This window comes from Spodoptera frugiperda, chromosome 1 (genome assembly GCF_023101765.2).
Source record: "Spodoptera frugiperda isolate SF20-4 chromosome 1, AGI-APGP_CSIRO_Sfru_2.0, whole genome shotgun sequence".
Classification (NCBI taxonomy): domain Eukaryota; kingdom Metazoa; phylum Arthropoda; class Insecta; order Lepidoptera; family Noctuidae; genus Spodoptera; species Spodoptera frugiperda.
In genome coordinates, this window is record NC_064212.1 from 1,134,660 (window position 1) to 1,152,489 (window position 17,830).

At 37.0% G+C, this 17,830-nt stretch overlaps 2 protein-coding genes across 5 annotated transcripts in view; one reads left to right on the forward strand and one right to left on the reverse strand.

Moving 5' to 3' along the window:
- Nucleotides 1-5,967, reverse strand: part of LOC118273235 (dedicator of cytokinesis protein 7) — a 37,839-nt gene extending 31,872 nt beyond the window's left edge. Inside the window, exons 1-8 of one of the 3 annotated variants that reach the window (XM_050695861.1) lie at nucleotides 5,794-5,967; nucleotides 5,616-5,688; nucleotides 4,728-4,888; nucleotides 3,207-3,405; nucleotides 2,323-2,516; nucleotides 1,893-2,033; nucleotides 1,076-1,355; nucleotides 488-662 (exon numbers count right to left, since the gene is read on the reverse strand). In XM_050695861.1, the coding sequence (XP_050551818.1) occupies nucleotides 488-662; nucleotides 1,076-1,355; nucleotides 1,893-2,033; nucleotides 2,323-2,516; nucleotides 3,207-3,405; nucleotides 4,728-4,888; nucleotides 5,616-5,688; nucleotides 5,794-5,828 (1,258 nt within the window). In that variant the 5' untranslated portion in view covers nucleotides 5,829-5,967. The remainder of the gene's footprint in view (nucleotides 1-487; nucleotides 663-1,075; nucleotides 1,356-1,892; nucleotides 2,034-2,322; nucleotides 2,517-3,206; nucleotides 3,406-4,727; nucleotides 4,889-5,615; nucleotides 5,689-5,793) is intronic. The other 2 variants (XM_050695862.1, XM_050695866.1) reach the window with 2 other exon arrangements.
- A 3,349-nt stretch (nucleotides 5,968-9,316) lies between these two features.
- LOC118273524 (dual specificity tyrosine-phosphorylation-regulated kinase 2) overlaps nucleotides 9,317-17,830 on the forward strand; it is a 76,307-nt gene continuing 67,793 nt past the window's right edge. The window contains exon 1 of one of the 2 annotated variants that reach the window (XM_035590539.2): nucleotides 9,317-9,787. In XM_035590539.2, the coding sequence (XP_035446432.1) occupies nucleotides 9,773-9,787 (15 nt within the window). In that variant the 5' untranslated portion in view covers nucleotides 9,317-9,772. Of the gene's footprint in view, nucleotides 9,788-14,958; nucleotides 15,122-17,830 lie in introns of those variants that run through there. The other variant, XM_035590538.2, reaches the window with a different exon arrangement.

The window sequence follows — 17,830 nt, forward strand, 5'->3', positions numbered from 1 at the left end:
GTACGATACGGGCCTGTGGACGCTTACCTTTACGGTGTACACCATGTAACTGTTTGACGAGATAAACTTGACTAATTTCAACTGACAACTGACGCTTGCCATGTCGTTTGTCGCGCAATGCGTAGGAGTATGAGTCCCTAGTGTGGCTTGAAACTAGTCAGGCTACCTCGTGATACAGTTTTGTAAGCCATAAAACATATTTTTTTTTAAATGTTGCCCCACACTAGGATTTTTTCCTGTGTCGTGGGTGCGTTTACAAACATACAAGTTCACATGCACATAACACCCAGACCCGAGACAACAATTTGTGGATCACACACAGAGTTGCTTCGTGCGAGAATCGAACCCGCTACACGTTACATGGTAGCCAGTTGCCCAGCCACCGCTCCAACAGTACAGTCTTCATATAGTCATAAAATATAGTGAATTAATGTCTCACGAGAGTTATTGTTATTGTTCGTTTTATATACTTAGATTGCGATCTCACCGAGACTGTTAGTGTTGGTGGCGGCGGAGAGGCTGTCCTTGTCGTGGTCCCGCTCGAGGCTGTTGGAGCCGCTGAGGATGTTCAGCAGCGACACGGCGCTCCACGCCAGCGGCATGCGGTACTTGCCCAGCCGGGCGCACGCCGCCGCCGCGCCCGCGCGGACTTTCTCGCGGTTCTATAGAGAATTAGGTCAAAGTTAATATTGAAAACTTTATCGTGTAAGACCTACGGGACATGATAATGGCCCTAGTCTCTTTGAACGGACGACAATGCACTCGTAACTCTTCTGTTATTCCGAGTATCAAGTATATAGTATCCTATACCTATTGTTTACCATCAGGTGATTCGTCCGTAAAAAATGACAGTCGGCGGTCGTTAGATATTTTCAAGGTTCTATGACCAGGATAAGTCTATCGAAACAATGAAGCCCGAAGTATCCCAACGATATGAAAACTAATTTAGTTCACGCAATCAAATTAATCAGATGATATCACAGTAATTTCTACTTTTAAAATACAGAACCATGCACACATCATTACACTTTAGTTTAAAAAACATTTATATTGAAATATTTAAACAAAAACCAACCTTATCATCCTTGATATAGGGCTCAACACACTCATTAACATCGCCCTGGAGGACCTTTTCAACGCGGACGACGAGGAACATGTCAGGCGAGGGGTTCATGAGGTCGAACACTGCACTCCGGCTGAGGGTCGAGAGGTCCGCGTGAGGGACGTGAGCAGACAGCATCTGTCGCGTGCACTCCGAGTTCAGGTTGAAATAGAAGTTCTCTGATACTTTCTTCTTCTCCTTCGCATCATAGACTGCCATGGAAGCGAACAGTGGTTCCACGTCTAGTTCCAGCCTGGATTGGGAATATTAATAAAATAAATCAATAAAATGGGTTTTAATAAAGAAAAAGAAATCAGATTTTTCTGATCAATCGCAATTTCAATAGATGGAGAAATAAAATCCCGTTGATTTCCGAATTAACTAAATATTTATTAGGTGTTTAGATTTCGAAAACGGGGGCCTACTCCGGTTCTCAAATGCGAAGTTTCGTTTAATCTTCGGCCGTAGGTTTTATTGATTTACTAATAGAATAACTTGAAATAACGTTTTATTTTTAATTTAATATCAAAACCTTTTTATTTATCTTCATTTCATTCGTTCATTTTTGTTCACGAAAGTTCGCAATAAATAGAATTGTAGTATGCAATTTGCGAAGTTTTTTCGTTCGTTCGTTAAATTAGAGTAGGCCGTCCCCCTGGTCATGACGGTTCTTTATTCCCGTATTTTTTTCATTATGCAAGGGTAAAGGGTAAAAGTAAAGGCACGACTTAATGGATGAGTGTGTAATTGTGTATGTAATAACCAAGTAGGTATCACCACATATACTCACTTGAGCTGATGGCAGACCACCAAGATCCTGTGCCCCATGATCTCGCTCGGCATCTCAGCCGCCAGCCTCCGTTCCACCGCCTCCTCCTCATCCAAGTACGGAGTGTACAGACCCAGGAGATCTGCTTGACGGTTCTCTAACCTGGAGGTGGAAAATTGTAGGGCATACAAGTATATATTAGGATAAACATAACTTAAATATACAAGATTAATTAATAAGTTATTTTATCAACATTAAAAAAAAATAAAAAATTATATGGGACAACATAAATTGTGAAATGTGGGTGTACATTGGCATTATATGCCATAATGTGCACCTCTGCCTACCCCTTCGGGGATTAAAGGCGTGACAAAAAAATAAAATAAAAAAAGTGAAAAGCTATCTACCAAGATCGTTCAAGATTGGTGACTAAAAGTGTAATAAAACTCACCTCCTAGCTTCATTAAGGGCATCGATCTGTTCCGGAGGTTTCCTCTCAAAGAGGTCAGGTAGCAGAGGGTCTGAGGAGGAGCTCCGGAGGTCCAGACTGGCCCACGAGCCGCGCGGAGTGAGGGTCTCGTTGCAGGAGGACGAGGATGACATAGATGCTACTGACTGACGGCCGCTTGATGGTTGAGATTCAGACTGGGGATTGTAACGTGGTTAAATTAGGATTAATTAACAAAAGTTCAGTTCTTAGGTGATGGTAAAGAAAAATAATGGGTTTGCAATGAGTTGTAGGCAAATTAGAATACACTTGTCTATTCTATTCTATTCATTCTTTCTGCAGTTGTCGAAGTTAGTCAGTTGTAAGGGATTACACATTAAATAGTGACCGCTTGCAGCTCTTTATGACGAACCTGAACTTTTTAAACGGCGATTACCAATGTACCCACCTAATGTGAAGATTATGTAAACCCATCTTATGTAGAGAGAGATTTCAGAGTCCAGCAGTGAACTACCACTTATGATAGTAAAAACTAACATCAACAGCCACAGTGGCCACTGCTGACCAAAAACCTATTCTCGCATCGAGAAGGTGTGAGCATTAATCACCACACCTGCTTAATGCGTATTGGCGATTTCAAACTTTTAATTAGAAATTAAAAGTCCAGGTTTCCTCACGATGTTTTCCTTTACCATTTGTCAGTGGTGTCTCTTTAATCTTAGAAAGTATTTATAACTCGGAAAAGTAACATCGGTATTTGTCGTTGGTAGGTATCGAACCGGCACCCTCATGCATGAGAAACGGGCGGCTTAAATCTCCGGGCCACCCCAACACAATAAAAAAGAAATGTAAGCTTAAATTTTCTTTCATAAAATAGGTTGTCAAACCTGATGTTCCTCAATACTAGATGGTTCAGCATCAATTTCGTACTGATGCCGGGGGCCAGCCTGCAGGCGCTCCAGGCGCTCGCCCAGCCGCTCCCGGCCGCAGGTGGAGCCCGAGTACGCGCGGTACTTGTACTCGACCACCGTGTAGTCCGTCGTGTAACATCGGATGCAGTCGCGGACGAACATCGGGGCTTTTGCACTGGTGAACATTTATAAATTAATTGCTAATCATCTTTGAATCTATCTAGGTTTTTCATATTGTTGGTAATTGAGAACGCCTTCATTTTTTTTTGTTCAATTTATTGTAAATATTGGCAACACTTTTTTCTTTCTGTTCCGTTTTGGCGGTAAAACTGTTGTGTGTAAAAGTCAATATAATCAATTTTCCGTATTCTAAACAGTTTTATTTTATCATCCATCTCTTAAAAGCATTAAAAGTTAATACAATCAATGTTCATTCCAAAGATTTTGGAATGAGATAATCATAAGTTTTCATTGCGGCCGTAAAACATTCAAACTATCTGATTATAAGCTGGTGAGACCATTTACGAATGTTATTAAAGCTTGTGATGTAAACATCGATGAACACTCGAACATGTCATAAAAACTTAAAGGATTAACAAATGCGTTATTGCACTTTTTATCGAAACTAATGAATGTATAATTGTAATTTGGAATAAAAAAATCGTTAATTATGAATGATAGTAAAAAATACATTATTATGCAAAAAAATCTATACATTATTATAATATTACATTGAATAAGTATGTGGGATGTGGGCAAAGCCCTTTTAATTACCACATCAAATACAGTCTGCTGGCATTTTTTAAAATAGAAAGTTTATAAAAATAGAACTCCATGCTTTCAACGCACAACAAATGTGTTGATTCACTCAACCAGATACTAAAAAAGGTCATTCTTGTCAACAAAAATAGCCCATGAACACGCCATTACAGGGCTATACGCGTTGGCTGGGTTTATATTGAACTAGTGAAAGTCTTGCTTGTGTTTGATGTACTCTAGAATCTTTGTCATGTGCCATATTGCACGCTGCACAGTTGGCGCGGTAGCTGGGCTGCCGTGCAACGTGTAGCGGGTTCGATTCTTATGGAGCAACACTATGTGATCCACATCTTGTTGTTTCGGGTCTAGGTGTTGTGTGTATGTGAATTTATGTTTCTAAATGTAACAATGACACTGGAGAGAATCCTATTACTAAAATTTTACATTAAATACTATAAAGGATAAAAAATAGTCAAGAGAGAGACATAGATAACTCAAATCGCTTTTGCCATTGTCAAGCAAGGAGTCTTAGTAGTTCCTTGTTTTTTTCAGACTCAGGCTTTGGCTTATTTTTAGTTTTTCTCTCAGTAATAATAGTGAGTCTAGATTTGTGCCCCAATATGGGAATAGGCTTTCATACTTAGTAAAAATCATTTTTAAGATGTAATAAAAAAAATACTCTGCACCATATTTTAAAATATCACCACAAAGATTTTCAACTTAGCAATAAGTACTCACAGATCTTCATCAGGCAGGATATGGTTGATGGTTCTGATGCGGCGGGGCACGTTGCAGAGCTCCATGTCCACCGCTGGGTAGGCCAGGGGGTCCTTCTCCCCCATGAGCCGGTCACACACCTCCTCATAGTCCGGTGGCTCAATCATGTCGCACAGTGATACCTTGTGTTTGTGAAGTTGAACAATTATCATATTTCTATTACGGTACTTAGTATACTTTCCAAATGGTGAAAAGAAACTGTTTTTGTTTTCAAGATGATTCTATGAATTTTAAATGAGATTGTGGGTTGTGATGTTATAATTTTAATATTATTTTTAAGTTAATATGTTTAAGACTTTGTGAGAAGATGGATGGCTGATGAATTAGTTTAAATTAATTAAAATTATTGTACTTTCTTTTTTGTCAACTAAGTAAGTCATTACCATTTTCACATTACATTTTCATTGAAAATGTTTTAAATGTTATTTCAAAATGTGTAAAGACTATGTAGTTAATCTATAAATTCATGATAAAATGAATCATACTTGAAATATAGTTAGTTTCAAGAAAACAATGACTGAACCTTTTAAAATGTCAACTGCGATAAAATGTCCATGAGTTATACTGTGACATGGTAAATACAAAAACCAATATTTTATAGATAAAAATAAAACAATAACACTTTATTTCTGTACAAGTAGAAACTAATGTTATTGCGAAATATAATTATACATGCAAGTATTGGCTAACAGTATGATAATATTAGTATGAAGAAACAGTAACACAGACATACCAGCAATCAATTAGTAAACAAACCGAAGCACACACCACTAATAAGGACAAGGGAAGAGTGATTCATACAGATCAATGTTATGATTAAATTAATTCTATATTAAAAGGATAACTTACAGAAGACGAGCAACCAGATAGAGTCCCGACCTTCGACTGGTTAGAATATACCTTACGAGCGTCCCCAGCATTCCTATAAATAGGGAAAAATCAATTTTTGCCGTATTTATAAACGCTAAAAGACCGTTCATGCATCGCCAAACAGGGACAGCGCTACAAGGGCAGGAGAACCATTTACCCGGAAGATTGCTGGTATTTACGTCCAAGAGTCATCTAAAATAACTTCAATAAACTTCTTACTCAATACAAACTGTTATTTATTGATTATTTCACATAAGATTCCGTTAAAAAACAAACATCCACGAAATTCTTGTTTACAGATTTGACATTTCCATTGATGCTTTGACATTTAGCTTGACAGCTTGTTCCGGGGTTGCCATAATTATTTCTAGAAGAATGGTCCAGACAATAAATGAATCAATTCTATTTTTAAACATACATTCTTACAAAATTATGTATAACTTTAAATTCTTGTGCGTAGGTACTTAAAATTACTTATTGTGTACTTTTACATTTTTATATGGTGATTCATTGAAGTGTAACTTCACTTCATACTCAGGGTATATTTTAACTAGCTCAACTTGAATGCTATAATGAGCTTGAACTTGAAGACTAATCTGAGCCACAAGGTCATGTTCAAGTCTTATAACTGTGTCCAGACAATGTCAAGCTTCTAGTTCTTGGAAGGAAACTTAGGTTTTCGTCACTGTATACATTAAAAACTGTTTTTTTTTTTATTATTGGAAAAAAGATAGCTATTGGCTAGTGGTAAGCGAAGATGGGGCTTTTTCATATTATGTTGCTATGAGTGCCACCGTGGCATTTATAGGGTTATCTACATTATAAATGAGTAACACTAAATAAGAACTGGTACTAGGAATGTACAGTGTGGATATTTTCCTGTAATTCAACATACACATTTCCAAATAATAATACCAGTCTTGATGCCAGTCTCCTATGGGCTAGACTGAATAACTGAGGAACGGAAAGAAGCGCCTAATAGACTTTGTAACAGTTTTAAGTATTTCAACTAGGCAAATAATACGAACATTAAATGTTTTTATGAGTTTCCAAGTTACGAAAAATCCTTTTAAGTCTCGGAAATCAGCTGAATCATTTTATTTTTCGTACATCATCGTTACAAACAATTTTTTTACAATAGGCAGTCCTTGAGTATCTTACTCCCTCATCTTTAGAAGTGTTTTATCTAGTTTCTATAAGTAAGTAAATTGTATCTCAAAAAGTAGGAATACATTTTTATCGTTGAATAATGAAATATACAATACATGTTTCTATGTGATGAGACGACTTTTTAATGCATGAAGAGATAAGCTGAGGTCATAGAGGTGTCAATTTAAGTAAGAACTGAGTAAGAGTCCATTGAAAAACTCCAATAAATGCCATTCGAACTACTGACTTCTTACTATGCAGTCGTACTGGACTAGGACAAAGCAGTCAAATAAAAAAACAGTTCTTTGATCTACCCACACTCGCATCCCTCAGTATAAAAATCTGGGAAAGACAAACTGCGCATATGAATAATCCGTTTGTTGTATTCGAGCACGTTTTGAAATGTAATTGGATTGTCGGTCGCGTGGCGCGGGCTTCATCGGCACGGGACCTCGCACGGGCACAGATTATAAACGCACTTGGACAATATTCTCTCGTCTAGGCATGGCTGTTGTTTCCTCCTATCTGATGGCACACATGGTGGTTTGAATGTTTAGTGCAGGCGTGAGTAGGTTTTGGAACAAGCATAATTTTAGAGTACGTAAGTGATGACAGAGTCATCAGACAATTGTTACCACTCCTACTCTTACCCTAGGTAAAATATAGGGCTGTAAAATACACACGTAAATAAAACAGAGAGAACTGCTGTAATAGAGACCCGCAGTAGTGCTCTGCAGTAGGGAAAACCTGATCCTTTTAAACAGCGATCTCCAAATTGTTTTTCAAGCCTGGAGATTACGGTGAACCTTCTTACTTAGAGGAGGTACGGAGTCCAGCAGCGGCCTGTCACGAAATGTTGAAAGGAACGATTCAAACAACAACATTTTCAATATACAGTACCCTTAGTATGAGTTTGCTCTGATTGGCTGGCTTAAATTAACCAACCAATCAGAGCGCGCTCTTGTTTCGATTACTCTAAACGTAAATCAAACTTGTAATAAGGGCACTGAAATAAGTCAACAGTGTCATTTTTGTTACAAAATTGTACTCACCCTTCACTTTCAGTGAGAAAACTTCAGCGAGTCTGGAATGTTAATCTTTTGTAAGAAAATTTTAATGAAATTTATTAAAGTTTAATTGTGTTGCCGCGCTGAGTCCCGCCCGCTATCTGTTTGAAGTTGACGGGGCCCTTCAACGATTCTGTTTGTATACTTTTAGGCTTTATTTATTCTGTACCTTATTAATTTTACCATTCAGAATCTTACTGTTGGGGCTTAAGGACTGATTTAGGACTCGAAAATGTTAGTTTTAATAAATAGAATAATTAGAAAAACTTACTTATACTTACATCAGAATAAAATATAAGAGTGTCTGTAGAAAAGTAATCTAGAAAGTAAAAAGCTATGCCAGGAGTAACTTTTCAGGATTGTCTAGAGCAGTGTTCTATAGTGAAGTCTAAAAATATACTATACTTAAAATAATTCCATGAAATGTGAAAACACTTACCTAATCAATGAAATGGTACATTGTAAGTATTATACCCTAATATCGAGTAAATACTACTATATTTAGTGAGATTTTTAAATCCACACTGTATTTTTTTTCAATCCGGCCATTAGGCTTAATACGTAATGGTGCTCAATAGCCACACTTAAACATACCTGAGCTGCGGGACTAACTCGGAAAAAGTCACATTGGAACTTTCCTGTTGGTAGGTCTCGAAACCGCACCCTCATGCATGAGAAGCTGGCGTCTTATAACTCCGGGCCACCATGACATTTGTAATAAATAAGTGAGAATTATAATAAAATATAAGTGTCCTAATTCCCACACCCTCGTACGTGTTTGTAAATAAACCGTGAACATTATCCTCAATTGAATATTACGCTATATTGCGGTGCGGTGTACGGTTGGAAAGCAATTTATAAATATTACGTTCTGAATGAAAATGTGATATTTAATATAATTGAGACTTACAAGGTACTTGGGTAGGTGAGTACGCACTCGTATTATATTTTGGACGGGAAAATCAACGTTTCATTTCAAGGGGCACTTGTTTATACTGTACGTTAACATAAATATTGTAAACAACATTAGGTACAATACGGAGCACATCAATTAGAGAGTTATGTTTGGGCTGGGAATCGAGCTCATACATAGTCTCGTTGTCAACTGTGGCCAATGAAACAGTAAGTCAATTCAAATTCAAAAGACTAAAAGATTTCTTTTAATGATAAATTATTATTTTATTAAATTAAAATGAAGTATATTTCCAGATGAACCGTTTTGCCAACGACTTATTGCTTTTTTCAACATCGATTTAAGTGCAATATTAGAATAAAATTTAACGATATTAAAACTAGATTCACAGAATTGTTCAAAGTCAAAAGTTTACAACAAAAACTAGATTTGAAACAAAGTTGTTGAGGTGGCCGGTGGACTCGTCTCTAACTGAATTAAAATCTGCTTTTCTCGCGGCCTGCCCCGCCCAAGTACGCAGGGCGGCTAACCACCCTCAGTGTGCACCGCGCTACCAGCGAGAACGCTTGTCTCTTCGCCAAATTAATCATAACATAGGTTTAAAAACATTTTTTGCTTTTGCATAAATTAAAACATCAATCGTACAATCCCTAAAATTCAAATATCGAACTTCTCAGTGTTACCATTTAGTGTTGTGTTTTGAATTTCGAATACATTTTCAATCGCAATAAAATGTGCATTAAGTCGATGGTCGCACAATTTTAAATAGTATTTTTATTCGGCTGGACCGTACCTCGCTTTGGAAAAGGATTCGACAAAAGAGTATTTATTGCAATAAAAACTCTTACAAAAACAAAAAAAAATAACTGACATTGAAAGTTTTATAAATAAATAAATATTTTTTAGGTTATTGTAAATTGTTGAAATAAAATAAATAATTAGTGATTTAAATAGGATTTATAAAGTTAAGAACAGTGCAACAGGTGTCCGAGACAACGACACTCGACATGATTTTATATGATGTGAGTACTTTCTTATTATTTTTTACTTTTATTTACATAAATAATTAACGGATTTATCTTTAAGAAAATAATAATCTTAACAAAAGATAGTAACTAGATACATTTTCTTTCGAGTGTCCTTTTAGTTTTCATGATCCTTATTTTTTGTTTAATAGACACAAAACGAACAAATACATTGCAGTATAATTTTCATAGATATTTGGTTTCTTTGTTATTATTTACAAACTAATAATATCAGAGGTACTGTAAGTGAGTTGCAGACCTTGTAGGAAACTTTAAATGCGCCATCATGTCCGAGGAAAGAGGGTTCCCTGAAAATGATGGCGAATGAAACAGCGCAGCACCTCCACAGCTGCGGACTACCTAGCGGGTTTACCAGGGCTCCGGCTCGAAACGCAGGAGTAGGAACGGGGTGGTTTGGTCAAAAAGAGTCTGACTCTCTCACTCGTCTTGCCCAAGGTTAGAGAAGACATTAAACGATTTTGCTCATTAAAAAGGCTGCTCCAAATCCCCAGTATCTTCTGTAAATTGAAATAGCTCTAAATCAAACAGATCCTACTGAATATTTTAGCATTTCAACTCTGTCGTTTGACCTATCAATAGAGCGTTGCAGTGGACTGGGACATGAAAACTTAATTTTCTGCTTACCATCTTCGTTGACAGAGATATCGATGGTAGATCTCTGGTGTGACCAGTTTATTGTTCTTGACGCTAAAATATCACAATTTTTGTTTGCGAGGGGTTACTGTAGCCAGTGCAGTCAATGCAAGAAACGTCGCGATTTTTATCTGCGGGGCGAGGTTCAAACTCGCAACGTGTGGTGAAGTAGGCGGTTGCTAAGCTGTTGCGCCACATGTGCTCTCCAACTAAATTACTTGAGATTCAAACACTTGATGACTAAAGTTCAATAATCGCGTTTTAGATTACTGATGGTAATGAAGCAAAAATTTCATCTAAACAATGCTTATACTATTTAAGCCAGCTTAAAAATATGAGATTGTCTTAAAGGTACCAATTTTTTATGTGTGCAAAATATTACAAACAACGTAATCCTGTCGGTAAGTAGTTGGATGCCTCTTAGATCCCTGGTCCATCAATGTTGAATTACCAACAAATCAAAAGCGTATCAATCAAAATGTTTTCATCCTCTGAAATATTCTCGGAATTTGAAATACCGCATATTTACCTGCTCAGAATTTTTTAATGGAAAATATTTATATCTTCATAATCTTTGAACTTTGATCCAATTTCGGGGAAGTTTTTGGAATTATTAATGGACTCTGCGTGACTCTGTGACATTTTACTGCAGAAAAAAAAGATTGAGGAATGTTTCCTTATTACGTGGTACAGGAAACAACGTTAGATATAGATTAGCAACGAAAATAAACCAATATAATATGACTAAAACTACCCCGTTCCTACTCCTGCTTTTCGAGACGGAGCCCCGGTAATCCCGCTAGGTAGTCTGCAGCTCCGGATCAGGCATCAGCACAACTGGGCCCCATCTGTGATGGTCTGGTGGCGCTGCACGCACGAGCACGGCGCTGTATGTATATATAATACCCCAAGATGGAATAACTAGATAGCATTGAAAGTTAGCCTGTCAGTTAGTTTGTCTGCCACTTAAACCAAGTTCAAATATACATAAACCAAATTACAAACCCAATTTTGATTATACGTACGAATAATTCTCCAATAATAAAGATTAGATAACAGTTCGCAGCTGAGACTTCGTGCATAATAATATAATCAGCTGCGAAATTAAATCAATTTACATTTTCGTACAATTTTAGCCGACAGCTGCGTACTTTGCGAACTCTTGTTATGGCTATAAGTAGCCATTTTGTTATTAAGTTGAATTTATGGTCTTGTGTGGTTTTTGAGGAGTACCGTTTCTACTGATATTCAGCTATGTGGTCATGCGAGGAAGATGCGCAGCTTGAGCATGCGATCTGTCGATAGTAGGTAACCATCTATAGCACGCATCTTTCCCTATAAAAAATATAGCTTAGCTGAGTCCGTTTCCACCAGTGCGGAGCTATGAGGACCAATAAATATGATTTGTGGAAACCAATAGCATTCACAGCAATGTAGCAAAACACGTTTCTGGCGGAAAAACACCTTTAGTGTGCTACTACTCAAATTACTAATTAAATGATAGTAACAAGCAAAAATATATTTCTTGCAATAAGAAATGAATATGTCCGACCGAAGCCAAATTGAATCGTCTATAGGAAGACTCTTGTACGTACGTAAAACGCAGAATTCCATTTCTACGTATTCCATCAACAACAAATGAAGTATCAAGTTACAAAAAACTTCCAGCTTCCGAAGTTACCCGAAGTTACCGCAGATGTATCTAAAAATAGTCGGAATAATCATTTTCGGAGTACAGAGCTCGTTTATCAATAGCTGTCTGACATTCGAGTAACGGAGTACGTATGCGTACTTACTTGCTATAACTCGATGTTGGACTGGTGTTTTTGGTCGTAAGCTATGAGATAGAAGCGGTCAAAAGTCCAATAGTGTTGACGGCACAGTAGAATGCATTTTTCACCATCCTCCTACTTTCCGCCATCATATCTGATTAAACGGACACTTTTGAGAGAGACCGGGCAACAGTGCTCTCTGAAAAACCTGATTTTTTAAAGCAATGATCTTTAAACCTGTAAACTTCTCAGGCCAACTTTCCACTAGACACGTAGTCCGTTCGGACCTGCGGACTACCTAGCGGGTTTATCGGAACTCCAGCTCGAAAAGCAGAAGTAGAAACGAGGTAGGACTACCTAGCGAGTTTACCGGGAGTCCGGCTCAAAAAGCAGGAGTAGGAACGGGGTAGTTTTTAGTCTGTAAGAGTCTGACAATCGCTCTCGCCTCGCCCAAGGCGGGAGAAGTTATTGGATGATTTTTCCCCTCAAAAAAAGGCACGTAGTCCCGTAGCGAACTGACATGGACTGTTGATGGTAATGATGAATGGAAAGCAATTATTAGTACCAGATTTAATTACTTTGTATTTAGGAAAATGGTGACATATTTTACTTTAAAACTCGCTCGGTGCTACGTATGCTGTAGTCAAATTAGCGTAGCAATGCTACGAAGCGTAGCACACGTCCTGGAATCAATGCAGTTCGTAGCTCGTAGTACGCGTAGTCAATACAATGTTTGAAATAGCTGATTGGTTATTTATTAACAGAGGTACATACAATTAGGAGTCGAGGTTCATTACTTTTTTCTAGAATTGTTATAATATATTTGAAATGAAATTTAAATAAAATATGAAATCGGTTTATATTTTATAAGAATGTATCTTCAACAGCGCAAACACGTTTCCACGAAGTAATTCTATTAAAGGTTTTTCTATAAAGGCACGGATTCCTAAACATAGTATAAACAATAGAAATCCTCTTACTAGAGGAAAAATGTGTGTTTTTATTAAATTACGGTACTTACGCGATACCGACGTGAATAGCTAATATAAATAACTTTGACGCGTTTTCTCAACACGTTGCGTTTTTCTCAACAGTTTGCTGCTAGTGAGATTTGTGGGAGTTTTTGCTCGGCATGAGAATTAGGGGAGGGGGGGATGACTACAGATTTATTTGATAGATTAGAGGATATATCTGAGAGGTGAGAGGGAGTAAGTTGTGGTAAGATTGGAAGTATGTAGACGTATGTAGGTCGGAGCTGCGGACTACCTAGTTTTACCGGGGCTCCGGCTCGTAAAGCAGGAGTAGGAACGGGCTGGTTTTTAGTCAGTAAGTAGTCTGACACTGTCTCTCGTCTCGCTCAAGGCGGGAGAAGGCATTGGATGATTTTCCCCACTTAAAAAAAGAGTGTATATGTATAGATTGTTACATGACATGTGTGTGAAGTTTTGTTGAATTTAATTCTATTAGTTTGTGCAACGAAACTCACAGGTGTGTGAAACTATTTCGTTATTATTTCTCGTACATAGTTGGCCACGTACTCGTGATATCTCTAGCGGTGCACGTGTACTTAAGCTACGGTGACCGCCGATTCTATTAGGCGGTATGTAAGCGTTGCTGCTATCAGTATAGATAGTAGTATATTATTGTACATTATGTACTTTTTTAAATTAGGTTTAGAAATCATTTAGGAAAGACTGTAACCAAAACTATGCCTTATAATAATGTAGATATGTTTCATTTACACATTATCATTATCTTCATCTTTCTAACAGTTATAAGACGTTCATTACTGAACATAGGCCTCCCCCAATGACTTTCAGATAGGCCGGTTGTGAGCGACCTGCATCCAACGGCTCCCTACGACTTTAATCAGGTCGTTTGTCCACACAAAAGGATAACATTATTTTGTTAGACAAAAGAAAGAAATAAAGTGATTAATAGGTGTTCTTTTCCGATATTAAATTCTATTATTTCCTTCACGACCAATTATAAACAGACCCATCATTCAATTAATTAGAAAGGACCAACTTCGACCCTAAATTCCAGTTGTATAATTAGACCTTTTAGCAATCAATTTCTAAGGGTCAAAAGGAAAGATGGCCGCCAATCAATTGGCATTTAAAGTAATTATTACATTCTTGATCACTCAAAAATTGGTAAAATTAAGTGAATGAAGTTACTCTTGTATCAAGTTTAAATGATAGCCGAGTCGCATCGCTGACAATCATAACTTGTACTAGCGAAAATGAAGGACGATCTCCTTTTAGATAAATTGTGCTTAATATCTGAATGGTAGGGTGCATTTTAGAATGTAGTCGCGAGATAGGTGTGAGGCTTGCTTCAGGGTTGGACGGCGCGCGCAGCATCAAGTGGAGTAAGGATGGGCGAGGTAACTGTCGATAAGTGATTTGTTTGGGAGTTTGGTGATTGATATTTATTTCGTGAATGGTGTTTGTACATCTATAGTTCGTATGATTATCTATTTTATTTAGCATCTGTGTAATTTTCATTGAGAAAAAGTAATATAGTTTAAAATATGTCGAACTTTAGAAACGGGCGAAAATGATTGAATTACGTTTTTTTCTTCATCGTATTCAGACCCTATGAAACGCAGAATTAGTTAAGAAGTGTATACGAAGCCAACAGCAAACCAATAAACTACTTATAAAGAGAAAACTAACGCCTTGCCTGAGAGTAAATCTCGATCACCTGGCCACATCCCATCCCTAGCTCGCCCAGTCTTCTCCCCGGCCGTGATGGAGGCATACAGTTCGCCGCGACGCGGCTAAAATAAAATAATACAAGTCTACAAACACAATACAAGCTTTTTGAACAGTTTTCTAACATATTATGAGTGATTGTGTGTCTCAAAATGGGCGTGGATAGTTTGCCGCAGAGGCCGAATGTGAGTATACCTTTGCCTCAAGTGGACGGGCGTCCGACGAAATGCGGATTTTGTATTTTCGTTTTACGATTCTATATTTAATTTTGGTTTTAAAATGTTTTTAAATGTTTTATTGCAACGTTATTATATTTTAAAATTATAATTCATATTCTTATTTAATTTTCTTATTGTATGAATGCGTGGGTTATTAAAAATATAATATTTTTAATTAACATATCATATCAGCTTCGTTTATTAATAGAAATAGAAGTATTGCGTTTTGATATTAAAATAACATAGATATTTATAACATAGTTAGATGGTTTTCACGTAATCAGCGTTTTACTAATGGTGGCCAAGCGTAGCCTGCAACGCAACGCAGTCCTGAATGTTAGCTAATTGGTCTAGCACTCACACGTTTTAAAATAGTCTGACTAGATTTAAAAATAGTGTTTTAAAAATGGTTCGTTAGATTGTATAGTAAATTGGGAGAAGGTTTGAATAAAAAGTAAAAATATATTGTTTTTAATAATGTATTTTTGTTTGTTATCATATTTAATAATAGAATTATTTTATAAACTGGGTAGTTTCTTCAGTCAAAAATAAATAATTTCCACTTTTCAGTACTATAAAATATAATCACACTTTCATTCATAGAGCCGTCCCAATATCCTGAAGTACATACTTGCATATATCTGCACTGTACATAATGCATATGTTATTACAAATATCTAGCTTATTATTAACGTTTAATACTACATACATACATACATAACCTCACGCCTGTCTTCCATGGAGGTAGACAGAGACAATGGAACGCCAATTGTTACAATTCTCACACACTTCTTTCGCTTCATCAACAGTCATTAGTCTTTTCATGCATACTCGTCGGTTAAAGATTTTAATTTGGCCCTTTTTTAATATATCGCCAATTTTAAAACTACAATTATTTTATTGTCTTTCCATCTCATATATTGCATTCACAAACTTGATTCACGCAACTTCAGAAAGTCCTATAGATCGACAGATAGACAGATATATCTACTCTGCCAATATAAATCTCAACTTTCACATTTATGGTATTAAATCAGCTATAAAGTCTGGTAATAGCCATGATGTGAAACGCAAAGAATTGATAAATTAACTGAATATAATATTGTATCAGCTGTACTCCCACGCTGGCTTTAAATGTCAGCTCGGAATTATTTTCGTACTCAAAGGTTTTATTTATGGAAGAGTCGAAGTAAGGGGGGTTGAGATACGACAGTAAACTTGAAAAAGTATTCTTAAGCTTCGGATTAATAAATTATATTATATTATACTAACTTCTGCAAGCAACTTTGCCCGCGTTTCCGTGAGATAAAAGTATCCACCCAAGTACATAAGCTGATACCCTGTCTGTATACCAAATTTCATCAAAATCCGTTCAGTAATTTCAACGTAATTGATGGACAAACATCCAAACAAACAAATTTTCACATTTATAATATTAGTGTGATTTCGTTGATATTTTCTTATGCCCGCCAAAAAGAGGTGTGGGAATATAATTTGCTTAATTAATTTCATTGACGATTTGCAATTACATTATTAATGAATGTTTCTTTACAAGACCGATCCTTAATTATCTTGAATGCAATCTCTGTAAAATCTATAAGTAACAGACATTTGTCAAAATGGATTTTCTCTCAGAGCTGACATTTTACGCAAAAGTGGTGCTATAAATCTCTCATTTGGCCTGCCAATTCGAACACATTTTGTTAGAAAAACACTAAAATAATATACCTAATTTCTAAAAATCTAGTAAAATAAAATGTGGGAGGGCCATACTTCGACACGAATGGGCCGGCTTGACGGGAATAATACCACGGCCTCACAAATAACCGACGTGAAACGACGCTTGCGTCGTGTTTCGTTGTATGATTGAGATTACCGGAGGCCTAATCCCCAAAAGCCGGCAACGCACTTGTAACGCCTTTGGTGTTTCGGGTGTCCATGTGCTTTAGCGATTGCTTACCATCAGGTGATCCGTCTGCTCGTTTACCGGCTTATACCATAACAAAACTTAATCTAAAACTACCTAATCGCGGTTTCACATTATAATCTCTACAATAACGTTTGATTCCAACAATACTCGTAAAGCAATTACTTCACTTACGCCCCACGGACGGTCGACTAAAGATAGCATCGCGTAGGTGGATGGACGTCCTACGAAGGATCAATGTCGACGCGATCGACATTCCCAGCTTCGAATCGAGATTTCCAATTGTTTTCTCTTAATGTTTCTAATTTGCAAAGTGTAGTTGAAATCGTTTCTATTTAAAGATTTATTTATAAGTAAACGAAGGAGTTACTTTTGTTAGTTTTTGTCCCATTTTGCAGAAAGATTTTTGCAGTATTGCGATTCAAATTACTGTTTCGATTGTTTGTGTTTGTGTCGAATTGTAGAATTATATTTATATGAAGGAATGTCTGATGGCGTAGTTAACCTTCTGTGGTGAAGGCAGGGTCCATTTGTCACCACTGGTGCCTTTTTCGCGGCTGTCCTAAGTGCCGACTAAGGGATTACACATTTGATAGACGCCGGGCAATGACGCCTGCCAAGAAGTGAGGAGATTATGGCATTTTTTTATGTAGAGAGCCGTGACAGTCTATGAAGGCTATATTTCACCGGGACATTAAGTGTCCGTAAGCTGTATGTGTGTGGTGTGTCCGTAAGCTTACAAATTAAAC